General features: G+C 35.7%; 1 protein-coding gene across 3 annotated transcripts in view; it reads left to right on the top strand.

Annotated features, from left to right (window-relative positions):
• Positions 1-241: 241 nt before the first annotated feature.
• The window catches only part of ZDHHC21 (zinc finger DHHC-type palmitoyltransferase 21), a 56,609-nt gene continuing 38,945 nt past the window's right edge, over positions 242-17,905 (top strand). Inside the window, exons 1-5 of one of the 3 annotated variants that reach the window (XM_070431699.1) lie at positions 242-328; positions 6,000-6,130; positions 11,875-11,955; positions 13,342-13,440; positions 16,967-17,078. In XM_070431699.1, coding sequence (XP_070287800.1) covers positions 11,919-11,955; positions 13,342-13,440; positions 16,967-17,078 — 248 coding nt within the window. In that variant the 5' untranslated portion in view covers positions 242-328; positions 6,000-6,130; positions 11,875-11,918. Of the gene's footprint in view, positions 329-547; positions 594-5,999; positions 6,131-11,874; positions 12,073-13,341; positions 13,441-16,966; positions 17,079-17,905 lie in introns of those variants that run through there. The other 2 variants (XM_070431697.1, XM_070431698.1) reach the window with 2 other exon arrangements.

The raw sequence follows: 17,905 nt of genomic DNA, 5'->3' as shown, positions 1-17,905 counted from the left end.
GAGCGCCCAGGTGTGTCCAGGTGATGGGAGGTCCGGCCGGCTCGCGGCCTGAGTCCGCGCGCGCGCGCGCGATTGGCGGTCTTTCGAGCCTCGGCGGCTCCCATCGCGGCCCCCGGGGCGAAGGGGGACGGCGCCGGCCGCAGCCGCTCCATCGGCGGCGTGGCGGGCGGCGGGCGGAGGCTTACCCCGCCGGTCCGGCGCTCGGCTCCCGGAAGCGGAAAAGGAGCGCGGCCCGGCCTGGGCGGCGGCAGCGCAGGAGGAGGAGGAGGAGCTGGAGGAGCGGCGGCGCCCGCGCGCACCGGCGGCGAGAGCAGAGCAGCCAGCGCCGGTGAGTGTGTGCGGGCGCGGGGCCGACGCGCCCCGCCTTCCCCGACCCCCGCGCCTGCTCCCGGCGCCGCCGCCCTCACCTGCGCGCTCCCGCCGCGCCCGGCTCCCCGCACCTGCGCCCGCGCCGCGGAGCCGGGGGTCCTGGCGCCGCGCGCGCCCGGCCCGGCCCGGCCTCCTTGGAGCATCTTCAGCCCGAGCTGCGCCCGCCCGCCCGCTGCCCCTGCCAGTAGCTGGTGAGGGTTCCTGCTCTAGTCCAGGCGGGTTGGGTAGGTATTTATTATTATTTTTGTTATAATTTAATTTATCGAATCTCTGCCCCGAGTTTCTCGCTGATGAACTACTTGTTTCTCCCCGGGATCGCCTGTCTCAGGTGTGGGCTGCCATCGCCTTCCATTCATTTCCAGGTCGCGGGTGCCAGGCTGCAGGGATCGGCGGGAGCAGGAGGAGTTCACTCCTTCATTGACCCGCCTCCCTCCCCGGGATCCTGGAGAGGTTGGGAGAAAATGGCTTATGGGTGGCGGCAGCTTGCACTTGTTACCATTCACTTTAATAGGTCTGGGTTTTAACCGGAGAGTCCATTTAAAGTTGTGGTCTTTCTCAAGCTATATTTGGGTCACGGTTTATGATCCCCTGTGAGTCAGGGGAGGATGTCTGTATCTCTAGGGCTGAGAGAACCGGACCGGTTATTACTTGAAAATATTGCAATATAGTCGCCCATAAAAGTCCAGGAAGGGGGCGGCGGCGGGGGGGGGCGGGGGGAGGAATCAAGGTCATTGTGGGCGGGTCATAAATCATAGTGCAAAGTTAGTCTGAAGTAAAGAGGACTCAGGCTCATTAAGGGTAAATGAAAAACGTGTCAAATGGATCCTCAGCTTCATATGCTAATCTGTGTGCTTAAAAAAATTCACTACCTCCCTTGTGATGGTAATAATAGCGTTAATAATAATAATGTAGTATGTGTCATCCCAGGAATAAAATGCGTTTGATGTAATATCTTGTTAAATTCTTCCAACTTCACAGATTTTTTTTATTTTAAAGATAAAACCTAGAGAGGTGCTTTATTTTGTCTTAGTTATGTCTTAAGGGCAAAAAGGTGTTTGAAGATGAGATGATGTGAGGAATCAATCAGAAAGAAAGAACCACGTGAGATTTGGTGTTGTGGAAGGGAAACTAGATTTTAGTCCCAATGCTGTCATGCGTAGGTCACTGACCCATGTTGTTTTCTCATCTCTACAACCAAGATAGTCAGGCTAAATTCTGTAAGTTCGCTTCTTCATCCTTACTTGGCATATGTATGTTTGTAAGTAATTTGAGACCCTTTGACATGTTAAAGGTACATTTAAAACATTTCATTGAAGAAATGTTGATAAAATTATACCAAATATAAGTAAAAATGTATAATTCCATACTTTTATTATAGTGTTTGGTGTAGTGCTCTTTCAGAATTCCCAATTTTGGATATAAAGCAACAGGATTATATGAGGTCCCTTCACACGGTTGTTGATTTCTGTTAAGCTTAACATACTTTAGGAGCTGTAGTTGGAGTAAATGAAATAGAGCATATTTTGAATAAAATGGTGCTAACTGAGTTACATTGCCTACCTCCGATTGTTTAATTTAATGAAAGAAATTGGAGCATTTTAAAATGCATGCACAGAACCATTAGCCACCGGTAGGTTCTAAAACAAGCAGTAATCAGTGAACCATAAAAGTGTTACTTATTTGCCCACTTCCTGATTTCTTTAATCGATGGGGACTGATTCAGAACTTTCAAAAGAGTATAGATAAAATAATGCCATGTATTAGTGAAGAAGTGAATTGAAAAGTCCAGTAATGTCTCCATGGAGCTTTTATTCCGGCATTGTAATTGAGTGAGTCAATAACATCTCTTTCAGCTTAGAAGGCCACATGGTGATGGTGTCAGTATTATCAGGCATAACAGGCAAGGCAGAGGAAAAGCTACTTTTACTACCAGAAAGTTGTTCCCTAAGCTCAGTTTTACATTTATACTAAAGAATGAAGACTTTTTATTTAGTAAGCTATTAGGGCTCAGATTCAACTTTTCAAATGCACTAAATATAAATGGCATTTTATCATTTAGTAGAGTAATCAGTACATTAATAACTCTTAAGTTGAAAATGTTTGAACTGCTTTTGAATCAGTAAAAAATATAGGTGGAACACAAGAGTGGAAAAACACCCGTCTTTCTTATCGTCACAGTAGTAATTTTTTGGTTAAGAATCATTGGTAAATTGAGTTAGCCCTAGTTTTAAAAGCCCATCTTCGTAGACATGAAGTAGCACTGCTCACATTTTCACAAAGTCTTCCTGGAGAACTCAGCAATTGAATCAGAATTCGTTAATTATGCATTCTTCATTATCTTCGAAAATGGGGTCCTGATATTTGCTATGCTTCATTCTATAATTCACCTGTCCTTCTGCTTTTACTGAAAGAGATTTAGTTTACAGGCTTCAGTTCAGTCCGTTTTAGATGGCATCTCTGTTCTTGGTTTTCTGCTTGAAGAGACCTCATGCCAACATGTGGAATGCAACCCCCCTACATGCTTATGGCATGATACCAGCTGAAAGGCTGTCCCACCTGAGGCTTTTCATCCTGACCAGTAGTTCTCAGACTTCAGTGTTAGAGAAAGTAGGTAGCTGCCGTATGGTTAAGTGGTACCACCACTTTAATGGTGGGGAACCAGAATCATTTTTCATTCTGGAGTTTGTAAGACTAGAGGTAGAACTCATCTTTAAGTTTCCCTTCCTCATTTTTGGAGGTGCTTATCATTTGCAGTTTCTCATTTAATCACGACAATTGCCCCGTGAGTTAATATTTTTATCACCATTTTACAGATGGTTAACTGAATTCTGAAAAGAAACTGAAGCTTGGAGAGCTAATAAAAGGCTGCGTCATAATTGGAATGTGGCTCTCTTTAATATTTATACAAAATTAATTTCCTGTTCCATTGAAATAAATTGAATACCAATGTGGTTTTTTAAAAAAATGAATACCTCATTGGCTAATTATTAAGGATAGCTATACTTGATCCTTTAAATAGAATTATTTAACTTGACCAATTTTCAGAGTAGATAAAATCAGAAGTTAAATAGCTGTATAAATTTATGCTTAAAGTTATATAGTTGTACCTTTGTTTTTAAATTTTATTTGAAGCTGCAATTATAGGTTTATATTATATATATATCTATTTTTTTTCTTTTGTTCCTGTGGATAAATTTTTTTCCTTCTGGTATGCCCTATAACTTGTTGATTGTATTCTTTTAGACCTAGCAATGTTACAAATTTAATTACATTGTATAGTTATGAGAGTTTGGAATATTCTTTGTTATCCCAAAATTTCTTGAATTTTTAAGACTAACATTGCTTTTATACCACGTAGAGGAGATTTGATCCCACAGTGGTGGTGATGTTGTTGAACTAGATGAAATGTTCATCTCATTTTGGATACATTAGCTGCAGTGTAGCTCTAACAACTATAAGTATAAGGTAGGATTTTTTCTTGACTTTAAGCCAGTGAATGACTGGGGTTTGACTCATGGATGGTTGACCTGTGCTATTTCCTAATGTTACCGACAGAAACTGCTGTGCTGAGACATTGGGAAGCCACCATGGAGTCATAGTCTTCGTGGCATTGTTGACCTTGGCCATGTTTCAGGACGTTTTGATGTACCACATTTAATTCTGCTTGAGATTTGTTTCTAGAAGATGAACTCAGCCATTTTCCATTAGAGCAGCAGCTCCTTTACTTTCTCCTTCCATATTTTGTCTCTAAGAAACAAAGGTACAGCCAAGAAAGTTAGAGTAGAAAGACATTACCTTTGACAATCTAGCAATCATGGACCATAGAAAAATTGACCCTGGGAGAAAATAGTTCTTTTTTAAAAAGTATCTACGGGGAATGGAAATGTCATGATAATGATTTTGATGTATTTTTTATATTCTCAGTACGTAATAGTTTCTCATTGCTGTGATAAGCGGCATGCTTCACAAATTCACAACTTGTCCTTAATTTCCTGTCTCAGAGAATGGGACCACCATTCACTTAATCCCTCAGCCAAAAACTGGGGAACCATCCTGGCATGTGCTCTTTGCTTCCGGTTGTTCACTAACTCCTATAAGTTTTCCTCATTAAGTTCTTCGTTGCCCTTTTCCAACATGCCTGCTGTGTTAACTTTTCCTTCCTCTTCCCTCCCCTCCCCACTTCTCTTATAAGTTATGACTTTTGGGGTGTTTACCAGGTGCCCTCATTTTTTATGTGGGTAACGGGTAAGCCTATCTTATTTCATTTAGTCAGTCTTGGAGCCTTATCCACCCACTTAAGTCCATACTTCAAAGTGTTGCTCTTCTTTCCAAAAAGCAAGTTCATCATGTCATTCTTCTAAAAATCCTTCAGTGGTTTCCAGTGTGTTCAGGGTGCAATCCAAACTCATTGGCATTGTTTAGCAGTGTTTTTCGCTTTTGGATCATTCTCTGCTTGTAAGTCATGAAATAATATCATAGTGCATCACATAGAGTAAGGGTAATCATGTCATTAAACTTTTTCAGATATATATTTCATATGTACTTCAAATATATACTTATATATCTCATATGTTTGTGTGTACTAGTGACATTATGAAATACACTTTTTGGAGTTGATTGTGGTCAAAAGGATAGATATGTTTTATCCCATTCTTCCATATGCCATGACTCTTGTCATTTCAGCTTCATTGGATTTTCTCTGCCTGCCTTTGTACCTTTGCTTACGTGTTCCCTAGTTCAGATGAGCCTCCATTCTTCATTTAGCTAATTCACAGATTTCACTCTCTCCAGAGACCTTTTCCTGATGGCAGTTTACCATGAGAAATACATTTTTGTATTACAACCTGGTACACGTGTAAATGTTCACTTAAGTGAAGAAAGTGCCATGAAACAACATCCTTCCTATATGAGATGCTCTTTCCCCCTGCCCCTCTGTCTTACCTTATCTTACCTGGTATTGGTCTTGTCTGTTTACTGTCTTTCTCCACTGAGGATAGGGCCTCTCTCTTATATTTATATCCGGTGCCAAAGCACAGGATATAGTCAGTAGATGTTGATTAAATTAATGAAAACTTTGAATCAGTATGTGTTATCTAGAACTCTTTGCAGTATTATTATTATTTAAGCTTGAATTGTAGAAACTAACTTTTATGAGTGCTTCTCTTAATGGTTTTATTACAGGAGGAAAACGTTTTTCCTTACAACATTTTAAACTAAAACTTGCTTCTATTTTAAACTCTCAATGTTATGCTTATCAATTGTGATTAGATAGTTCTAGCCTCACATTAATGTAGACATTACATTGCATTTTGTCTCATCAGTGATCTCAGAATCGATTGTCATTTTGTGATTTGTGGTCAGGAAGCTTGATGAAGCCCAAATGCTGTACACATAATGCTGATTTGATTTTATGGGAACTAAGTGGTTTCAAAAGAAAGAACGTTCATGTACAATGGTAATCAAATGCACATTTTGGGGGGATGGTGTGGGATCTGAAAGCACAGGATCAGGTGGACTTGAATCATCTTATTTCTTAATTTAAAATTTTGTAATTGACATTTTCTCAGGTTATTTAGCTGCTTACAATGTTTATCTTTGTGAGAGATAATTATTTGTTAAATCATTAATAGATTATTATGGAGAACTATTATTGAAGAGAGATCCATTTGTTGGCATGTAATAAAAAAAGAATGAATCAAGATAAAACCTCTAAATGCAAGTACCAGAAAAATTGCAACACATCGCAGTGAATTTGCAAGTGGTAAGTCTGCATTTAATTTTACATGGGAATATGTTTCTGAATTATGTGGCATTGTATCCTTAATTCTTATATTTAGATAGATTTTAATAATTGCTCATTTGCAAAAAATAGTAGTTTCCTTATATTTATTTAAAATTATTCACATTAAATTTTAACTAAACATTTTCTTAGAGGATAAGAAAATGTCTAGGCTTTTCCATAGAGAAAAATAATCTGTAAGTAATACAAGTTTCAGAAGCATCTTTCAGGATTATAAATCTTACATGGCTTTACAGTTGATGCTTCTTCATTGCATTTTTTTAAATATTAATTTTAAAAGCATTTAAGATAAGGGCAATGCATAGTGATAAAGAGAGGCTTAATTTAAACATTTTGTTTGTAAGGCTGTAGTGTCTGCAAGCCCGTAGGCTATCTTTATTTTTCAGTTGGTGGAAAAGAATTCAGAAGTACATATGTTTACTAATAAACTTAGGAGAACACAAAATTCATACATAAAATGTGAAAGCCTTCCTTCTCATTACTCAGTCCTTCCTCAGCCCAGTGATAACCACTGTTAACAGTTTGGAGCTGTGCTCTCTTTCACACTGTTTTCTGATCCATATACAGAATTTACTCATACTTTGCTTCTAACAGAATCATGTACACAATTTTCTATAACTTGCTTTCTCCTTCAACATTTAATTATAAAAAAGTTTAACGGGAGAGTTGAAAGAATTATAGTGTAACATCTGAATACCCATCACCTACATTCACAACCAATATTTTACTGAATTTCATCACATTCTCATCCATCCCTCTGTCCATCTAGCAATCTACTTTAATTTTTTTGGATCCTGTTCAAAGTAAATTGCAGCTATCAGAACACTTCCTCCCTTTCTTCCCTCTCTCCCCAGTACTTAAGCATACATATTATTAACTAGAGTTCAGTGCTGTTTTACAGGGTTTTTAAAAAGGTAAATGCACATACCATGAAATGCAACACTCCTAAGTGTGTATTTGCTGCGTTTTGACAGTTCATGACCTGTGTATCGCAAAGTTGTATCAAGATAGAGATCTGTATCAGCGCCACAGAAGTTCCCTTATGCCCTTTCCTAGCCGATCTTTTTTCTCCTCTCTCTCCAGGAAACCACTGAGACACCCCCGCCCCCATAGACTTTGCCTGTGTAACTCAACATTATATGTGAGCAGCCACATGGAGGCATAGAGCTACCTCATTTTTCCCCTTTTAAATTTGTAGTGACTTGGAAAGAGTTTACACTATGGATGTTACAATTTATTTACTCATTCCTCTCCCTCTACATGGACATTTAGGTTGTGCCATACTATTGTGATTAAAAAAGTGCTGTATGGAACAGACCGGTACACTCTAATGAGTATTTTTTAGGTATTCCTGGAAATGAAACTGCTTGGTTAAAGAGTTTGACCTTTACTGCCAGATTGCCCTCCAAATGATTGTATCAGTTTACATGCTACCAGTGTGTCCTTTTCTCTCTGTCCTGTCAACATTGGATGTCATCTGTCTTTCTAAAATTTGTCATTACCAAAGATGAACAATGTGCCCAGTTATTTCACATTTTCCTAATCACTGGTGATTAGCCATTGCATTTTTTCTTCTGTGAATTGCCTTGCTAAGTATTCATTTTTTATGCTTCTTATTAGTCATATGTTATTATTTTCCAGGGATGCTTTGTCTTTTAACTTCATTTTTGGTGTGTCTTTGGCTTCAGAACTTTTTCCTTTATGTGGTCAAACTTGGCTTATGGGTCTCATTTGTGAAGGCCTACCTCATCCCAAGATTATAAAACCACTTGCTATTTTCTTCTACTAGTTTTGCTTTTTATTTGGAATAGAAGAGAAAGAGAAATCACTGTGAACTGAGGTACCAGGAAAATTTTTATATGGAGAGTGAGATTCAAATTGACCTTGAAGTATGAGGTGAATTTAGAGTAAGCTAAATGGTAAGAACATTTCAGATAGGAGAAATGGGAGATGGAATACATTCTTCATATTCATGGAACAGTAATAAGATCACTGGCCGAGGTGGAGAGTTGGCTAAACCTGTAAGTTTAGACAGATATGTTTGACTATATTTCTTGTAAATTATGTTGGCAAATTTTTATCATTTTCTGAAATCTGAAAAGGCAATAAAGGAAAGGTGGTTTCCTACCAGAATAGTTTGAACATTGTAAATATTTATGCAGTCCAGTTTATTAGAGTTGAATTATAGTTTCTCTAAAAAAAGTTTGTGCTGTAGTAATTTACATCATTAATTATGTAGACACAGCACTCAAGTATATTTAGTTACCAGATAGCAATCTTTAAAAATGTTGAAGTACCAGTATGTTCACTAGTTACATCAAAGTTTAGTTATAAGCTCATCATTTAATATACAAATTAATATGTTGGGATCTTTGGCTAATGAAAGTATTTTACAAATGGCACCGGAGTAGCAGCATTGCGTTCAGTTTGGTTGTTGCTCAGGATGTGTAATAGTTTCTGTTCAGTCATAAGCCACGCCTAGTTGTCATTAACTGAGTGGAGTGATCCTGCAACTCTACTAGTTAAGTGTTTCCGGTTGTAATCTGATTTGGAGCTCTTGGGAGACTACTGTTTTCTTCTCTACAGTCCAGTTGTAAGGGTTATGTGGCACTAATTTTCACTAATCAGGTATTTAAAAAATATTCAACATATTATTTGCTTACTGTTTTATTTTTTTATCTTTTGCTCACTTTTCCTTGAGTATGCTTGTTCTTTTAGAGTTTGTTACCTATATGTTTACATCCAGAAAAATAGATACGTTGTAACTATACTTTTCACTATCTAATATTTTCTGTTGTGAGGAATCTCTCTTTTCTACTGAAAAAATTTGTTCTCTGGTAGAGGAGAATAAAAATAAAGTTAAAAAATGAATGAGTATTATGTAATTTTGCCACTCGTTTTGCTGGCTTGTTTGCTCTTCTGTTTCTAATATTAATAAATCTGGAAATAAGTTATTAAATTACTCTGTTCTGTATAATTATTGTAATTCATAATTTGTTGTTTAATCCTGAAAGGAACTGAAACATTTAGAGAAGTTACCTGAAGTTAAGAATATTGAATATGTTGAGAGACAGAGCCTTCTGTCGTTTCTTTTAGCACGCGATGGTTGGCAAGACTGTAAATGTAAACATTTTTTTAGTGTTTCTCTTTTTAGCTTTGGTAGATAGCTTATCATTTTTATTTGAGCATCTTTAGTTTTGAAAATGATACCTAGTAAGTTAAATAGCATGTTTTATCCTCTCTGACTTTTCTCGATTAAATGATACTCATAGGTATTTTAATTTTCTAATGAAAAGGTATTGAAGTTCAACTTTTACTTTCTTAAAGACCTAGGCGCTCTTCATGTTTTAGATTTCATATGTAAGGACTAATTTAGACCATACCTGATTTCATCAGTTGAGTGGTGGTGCATTTGAGTTCCCATCTTATTTTTAGCTGCCCCAATATTTGTAGCTTCTAGGAATGATAGCATAGGGGTGTTCTTTTAAAATTAAGTAATCCTTAATCTTTTTTTTTTCTTTGTTCTGGTAGCTTTAAAGAACATTGTCAAGGCCTCTAACAGTTGGTACCCTAAAGCTTTTCAACTGATGATAACTTATTCTAAGAATTAAGTAGTCTGGGATATAAACTGAAATCTGGGAGTCAGCCTTGACTTTTTCCCCTGTGATCCCTAATATCCAGTCAATTAGTAAAATTACTGGTTTGATTCTAACTATTTCTTCAATTGATTTCTTCTCCAACTGATCTTTCATCTTTCTCACCAGAGTGTCAGTAATTTATTTTAAAGTATAGATCTCATTAGGTTAAATTCCTGCTTCAATAGCTTTCCAATGCCTAAGAATGACGTTTTAATATTCTTTTTTTTTTTTTTTTTTGTAAATGTGTTTTTATTGACTTTAGAGGGAGAGGAAGGGGAGGGTGGGAGAGAGAGAGAGAGAGAGAGAGAGAGAGAGAGAGAGAGAGAGAGAGAGAGAGAGACATCTATATGAGAGAGAAACATAGATCAGCTGCCTCCTGCACATTCTCTACTGGGGATCCTGGAAACCTGGCCTCGTGCCCTGATGAGGAATCGAACTGTTGACCTTTTGGTGCACGAGACACTGCTCAACCAACTGAGCCACACCTTCCAGGAATGAAGTCTTAATTTTTTAACATGGCATCTCTGTGTCCTTCTTGATATAGCCCCTTCTCACCACTGACTCTCTCTCCACTGAAAGATTTGTGATTTACGATGGCAATTTGTAATAACTCCTACAACTTTTACCCTGGTATACCTCTTGCTCTTCCTTCTGTTTACAGTATTGTCACTTTTCTTTACTTGAATAACTTACCATCTTTAGTACTGAACTCAGGTTTCACCCCCTATAGGAAGTCTTGCCCTGATTCAATTAGTCCTCGTCTTTTGTGCCTCTAGTAACAATTTGTCCACATCTCTGGAACTTACCATATTATATTAGAACCATTTTATGACTCTCTTCTCACTAGACTGTTAATTGCTTTAAGCAAAGGCCATGTCTTATTCATTACTGTGTCTACACAGGTAACTGCTGTATAGTGGAGGCTCAATGAATATTTGTTGAACTGAGTTTAACTCATTGCTGTAACAGTAAAGTCTTAGTGAAGCTCCTGAATTAATGGTTCATAGATACCACTCAGCTGTGTCATATACAATTGGGGAACATTTTTAACATTTTGTTGATTTTTGAGCTTTACTTTGTAAAGAATTATGATTCAATAGATCTGGATTGGGGTCTGGGAATAGTATTTTTAAAAATCTCAGTTGATTCTGGTTTGTGAAACATCGTAGTGTATTAATGTATTATGTCATTGTATTTTATATTATAATTTATTGTTTAAGCTTATAAGTTACATCTAAAGAATGGATTTTTAAAGTCATTTTCTTTTTTTTTAACATAGGTATTGAAGTATCTTAACTTTAAGAGGCTCATTATTAACACTCAACTGAAAAAAGTCTTGATAGTAATAAGATTAATTGGTCTTCATTCAACAAATTTAATTATTTTGGTAATTTTTAATTGCTTTTCACTTTTTATTATAATTTTTCAAAATGATTTATAAGCATTGTACTTTGGTTTAAAATGAAACTAAATTGCACAAATCTTAAGTGTACAGCTCTGTGAATTTTTACATATGTATATACCCATGAAACCTACCCAGGTCAAGAGATAGAACATTTCTAACCCCTCTAAGGTTCCCTTATGTTCCTCTCCAGTTAAACACCCTTCCCACCACAAAATAACTGCTATTTTGACTTGGATGACCATCAGTTAGTCTTATGATTAAAACTACTAAAAATTATATAATATATATATATATATATATATATATATATATATGTATATATATATATTTTGGTGGATATGTTTACTCATTTTTGGGGGGTTTACACATGGATTTTCTGGATTAAGGACAGACTTGTGTTTAACTTCAGAAGGTAGTGCCAATTTATATTCTATGATAGCAATTCATAAAAAAAAATCAAAATTAAATTATTTGAAGCTTATGGTGAAATTTGAATATCCTGAAACTTTTTTCTTTTCTAAAGTATTTTATTTTGTCAAAAATATACAAAGAAAAGTCAACAAGTATTATGTTATAGTTGCCAGTAAGGTAATTTTGTTTTAGTCAAATACTTTTTTCTCTATGCTAGTAAGTAACTTTTTTCCCTCTTTCTCTCTCCGTAGGATTGTCTTTCCTGTGGGTTGGCAGGCAGTTGTAGGACTGCAAAATGGGTCTCCGGATTCACTTTGTTGTTGACCCACATGGTTGGTGCTGCATGGGTTTGATTGTCTTTGTCTGGTTATACAATATTGTTATAATTCCCAAAATTGTCCTCTTTCCTCACTATGAAGAAGGACATATTCCAGGCATATTAATAATAAGTAAGTTTCTAGGTCTTTATTTCTTTATATAATTAAAGATTTTCTTCATTGTGGATGTTTTTGGAATATAGTGCTACTATATCAATCTTTTAATATTAGTGCTATTAATACTAAGTTATTTACTGAATTATGGAAATTTTAAAAAACAATGTCCTTCATATACTGTTTTGCAGGGTTAGATAATTGGGTTAGATATCTAACTCTACAAAATCTATAAAGATAATTTTATTTAAAAAAAAGATACAATTGTGTTAATTTGTGTATTTTTAATATTTCTGTTATGTACTTACTGCAAATGTATAAAGAGTGTAAGTATGAAGATGGTATACATTAATGAGAAGTAAGATTTTTGTGATACAAATGTTCATTATGACACTTTGAACTTCTACATAATTACTTTCTGCTATAGTTCATTGGTGATGACTTGCTTATGATTAAATTTGAAATGACATATTTTACATGTACATGGCATTTACAGTTTCCATATGCAGTATGTCATTTTGACCTCACAAGAGCTGTGAGAAATATGGTTTCTGATATATAAATGATAAAATTGACCAGTGCCATGCCGTCAGCCCTGGAGTTAACACTTGAGCTAAATTTCCTATTACAGGTGCAGTGCCCTCTCCTCCACCTCACCCTCAAAAAATGCCTATTCTTTTATTCATTTAAAAGGTTGAATTTTGATGAATGAATTTTTTTTCTCTTACTGTTACTTTATCTAGTTTTTCATTTTAAGAAAGTTTCTAGATTCTTTATTTTCAAATGAAATATCTTAAATCTATTGAAAGGAACAATTGAACATCACTAATTCAAAGTAATTTTGAACATAGCCAGTTAAGAATTAATGAAAAAGTTTAATTGTAGGATAGGCTAAAGAATGCTGCTTTAATTTTTCCATATATAGTACATGTATTTAATGGGGAGCCCATTCATTTATGCCATTGCTTATTGGGAATTTCTATTAATAAAGAATATGATTTACAACAAGTTTATTAGTTATTATGCAAAGTAACATTTAAAAGTGGTATACTTAAGATAGTCCTCTTGGCAGTATTATTTGATGAATCAAGTAAATTAATCATTTAATTTTTCCATCTTTTGAAAATTATTTATCTGGATGGTATTAATTAAAATGTGCAGTTATACTTTAAATATGCTTGTTGATAAAAATGTGTCTAAGAGTAAGTGACTAATTTTCTTTCTTTCCCTTCCCTTTCCCTTTGCCCTTCTCCTACCCTTTTCCTTTCCTTTTCCCTTTCCTTCTAGTATTCTATGGCATTGCCATATTTTGTCTGGTTGCCTTAGTAAGGGCCTCAATAACTGATCCAGGAAGACTCCCTGAAAACCCTAAGATCCCACATGGAGGTATGGTACTCTTCAGATTTATCAGTTTTACTTTTCCAGAATTACTCTTCTTATCAATGTATTTATTGCCTTTAGTATGCATTAGTTATACATGACATCTATTACAGCTTTCACGTTTTTTCTCAGATGTTTCCTTTCTAGAGTTCTCTATTTAAAATTGCAAATCCCAGTTGACTCCTCATACCCCTCTCCTTGGCTCTCTCTTTCAGTTTGTGCATTGGTTTCTCTCTCCTCCCACCCTCGATCTGTATGACCTCGCTGAGGGTGAAGATTTGTTGTTTCGTTTTCCTCATTTGTTCAGTGCTGTATCCTCAGTGCCTGGAACAGTCTCTGTCATTTAGTAAATACTGGGTAAATATTTGTTGAGAGGTATATAATTATTTGAGAAATTAGTATTTTTACTTAATAATAAAATTTTTATGAAAAATTTCATGATTAAAAAAAAATTGGCAACTAGTTAAAAATTTTAAAAAATTGTTTTAAAATGAATACCAAGCAGATTAATATCTGTGGGCCTAATTGAATCATGAAACCACATTGTTACCTTTAGCTTATAGACAGTAGCAACAGAGGACACCATCTTGCTGACTATTTGGATATCTGCATTATATCTGGTCCCATTGACATTTGGCCTATTTTTCTTCACTAAGTTCAGAAGATTTCTGTCCAATAAAAAAGATATGTTCATTTATCATATTTTAATGTTTTCAAAGCCTCTTGATATCTATCTCATGTCATATAATCCTCAGGGTAATTGTATGAGGTAGGTAGCCTGTGTGACCAGAAGCATAGATTATGCTTTATAAGTCACATGGCAGAATATTACAGAAAGATTTGAGGCACAGATCCTTGTTCCACCAGCTTTTACTATGGCTTTAAATATGGATTAAAAAAAAAATCGTGACCTCCTGGTTCAAAGGTCAATGCTCAACCACTGAGCCAGGCTGTCTGAGCCCCAGAATTTGATTTTTACAAGCTTTTCAGCATGCAGATAAAATAGTCAAGTGAAATAATTAAATGCTATTTATATTATTCAAATTATTCACACATGTCTGAAATACAGAAATATTACTTTTGTCACTTTCAAATTTCATGAAATGATTTTATTCAATCTCTTAACTTTTTAAAATAGCTTTATTGAGTATAATTCATATGCAATATAATTTATCCACTTAAATTATACACTTTAGTGGCTTTTAGTATATTCACAGAGTTATGCAACTGTCACCACAATCAGTCTTAGAACATTTCATCATCAAGCTGTTTCTTAACTAGTAATTTTGACTTTACTGTTTTTTGTCATCACTAGAGCTACTTTTTGACATATGGTTAGAGAACAAAATCTTCCTTCTAAGTTTTAAAAAATATATCATGTTTTAAATTTGTCTAATATTGTCCCTTGAAATTTAACCCATACTGTTAATGCTGAGGGTCATGTATTCACTCATAGTTTTGCCTTTTTCCTCCCTCTTATATTGTTTTATTTTATTGTTATTTTTGTTAATCCTCACTTGAGGATATTTTTTCTATTGATATTTAGATAGAGTAGAAGGGGCGGGGAAGAGAGAGAGAGAAACATTGATGTGAGAGAAATACGTCGGTTGGTTGCCTCCTTCATGCACCCAACTGGGGCCAGGGATCAGACCTGCAATCCAGGTATGTGCCCTTGACCAGAAATAGAACCCATGACCCTTTGGTGTGTGGCTGGTGCTCTAACCTCTGGACACACCAACCAAGGCTTATATTGCTTTTTCTATTTTAAATTTTTATTTTTAATCCTCACATCAGGATATGCTTTTTTTATTGCTTTTTAGAAAGAGCAGAAGGGAGAAAGAGAGAGCGAGAACTATCGATATGAGAGAGAAACATCAATCAGTTGCCTCCCATAGGTGTCCCGACTGGGGATGGAACCCGAAACCCAGGCATGTGCCCTGACTGGGAATAGAACCCGCAACCTTTTGTTGTATTGGACAATGCTCCACCCAACTGAGCCACCTGGCCAGGGCTATAATGCTTTTTAAAGGTGATCTGTAGGAGACTTACTAACATTTATTTCCTACATTGGCAACCATTTCTGTCAGGAAACCACTATTAAGACCCAAACCTTGTATTCATTTTGGTAGTTTTAAATTATATTTTTCCCCAAAACATTATGTTGTGATTTGAAATGCAGTAATTGAGAGAAGGCCCCTTAACAATTCCAGTCTTTTAAGACTAAAACAGAAGGTGCTTCCTTCCTTTCCGAGGGACAAACAAAACAAAATAAAACTTTGTTTTATATTCATTCATGTATTTACAGCATTAATAAGGATCCATGTTAAACAGTGTTATGCTCACCTGGAAAACTGCTGAATATTCTATTGAGATCTTCCCATGGGACCTCCCCTAAAATCTTCACCCTTAAAGCCCTTAGAGGAGGACCCTGTTGCTCTTCCTCGGGAGCACGCCCTTGCCTTTCCCTTTCTCTGCCCTCTTCCCCCTCCCTGTCCCAGGCCCATTACCATTAGCTTCCTCACTTCCAAGCTCCAAGGGCCCTTCTAGGTAACTTGTTTCTTAAGTCCATTTCTTCTAGGAATTACCTTTCTACCTCTATGATTTACCAAATAAATGTTCTCTTACAAAAAAAAAAAAGTGATGCTGTTTACTTATATTAAAATCTCAGTCATTTGTGGAGTTTGTCTTTTTCTCTCTGATTAGTTTTAGGTTTTGATTTTTCTTCTTAAAAATATATTTGTGAGTTTTTAATTTATTCATAGTTATCATAAAATAGCAATTGGATTTTTCTCTCCCATAGGTTTTTATTTTATATTTTGAGATGGCTGGTACAAAGTATTGTAAGTAGTTATCAGACATCAGAATATATTGGCCACCAGGTCCCATTGGCACATGCATACACCTGAAGAAAGAAAGGGAGAAGACTAAGACATGAGTTACAGATATGTAGGTTGAAACTATTCTAATAACCTCCTAAACCCATCTGAAAATCTTTTCCAAATCCCCCCCATAAACTTTCCCCAATGAACTCGTTAATATGAGAAAATAAAATGGTTTGAGGGTTGGGAATGCAATCTCTGCTTCTCTAATGATATTATAGGATTGATTTTGATTTATTAATCCATGAAACCAGAACTCACCATTATTCCTTTTTTAGAGCCTTTAGATAACAAAATTTCTAGAAATTTGTTTAAATAAAATTCTGTTTTAATATAATAATTTGGTTGTATTTTAGAGTTTTATCATTGAATTTTACTTGTAGCAATATGTCCCAAACCCAAATACATTGTTTTCTATCCCTTAGTTTGACTAATAATAGTGTCCTTTTTTTTGTAGTATTTAAAATTAGAAACATACAAAATCAGACATCATAAAACAGAGTAACAACATTTATGTGAAATATTGGAGACTAGAGGAAAAATTTCTTAGACATATATATTGAAGACTTTCTATAAAATCTCTAAACAATTGTTGCTAAATTTCAACATTACTCATTGACCTTCATTAAATGGATTTTAATTTCTTTCTCTAGAAAGGGAGTTCTGGGAATTATGTAACAAGTGTAATTTGATGAGACCAAAGCGTTCCCACCACTGCAGCCGCTGCGGCCACTGTGTTAGGAGAATGGATCATCACTGTCCATGGTAAGAAATAAATAATTCACTTTTAGAAAAAACTAGTAAAACTAATTGTAGTACTTAGCAGGTTTAAACAAAAGTTACATGAAGGTGTTGTAGTTTAAAAACACCTTTTAATAAGCATTCATTTTTTATATGGTTCTATGAACTCCCAAAATCATTTTTTCCCCACAGAGATCCTATCTTTTCTAACAAGGAAATATTCTAGTAGAAAGCTAAGAATTAACATGCAGCCAAATATACAAAGGACTAAGGTGGTTATATTAAATGAGGCATGTATGTAAAACATTTTGTACAGTGTCTGAGACTTACAAAGTACTTAAATAGTAGCTCTTAATGTTTTTAACTGTAATAAACTGTATACATCCCATTGTTTATATTTCCCTTTCCATTTGTTTAAAGAATAATACATTTCAGATACCCTGACCTCATTCCTCTCCCTTTAAGCCTTTTTCAGTATTATGTGTTTTAGGTATTAACATTACAGACATACTGGATGTGTGTAAGTGGAAATCAGCTAATTCTGCTGAACAGCCAACATTTTTGGTCAATAGGGGGCTCTCTTGTAATATTTAAAGAAAATGTTTACTTGAAAAATAGAATTTTTAAAACAAATGCTGTGAGAATTCTGCATTGTATCTCATTTCAAAGCTGTCACAAAAATCTGTGAACAAGGTATTGTATTTAAATGTTTTTCTAGCGTGGGATAGCTGTATAAATATTTAAACTGGTGTAGTGTGGCACTCTATAAACGTATCTCTACATCTATGTTTATGTTTGTACATACATGCATGCATATATACAAAGTTAACTATATAGCAGGCTTGTTAAAT

Source organism: Myotis yumanensis, unplaced genomic scaffold, assembly GCF_028538775.1.
Source record: "Myotis yumanensis isolate MYYU_CA2020_CCGP unplaced genomic scaffold, mMyoYum1.0.hap1 SCAF_12, whole genome shotgun sequence".
NCBI classification, from domain to species: Eukaryota; Metazoa; Chordata; class Mammalia; order Chiroptera; family Vespertilionidae; genus Myotis; species Myotis yumanensis.
Note: the sequence above shows the minus strand (reverse complement) of the source record. Positions and strands in the feature narration are given on the sequence as shown.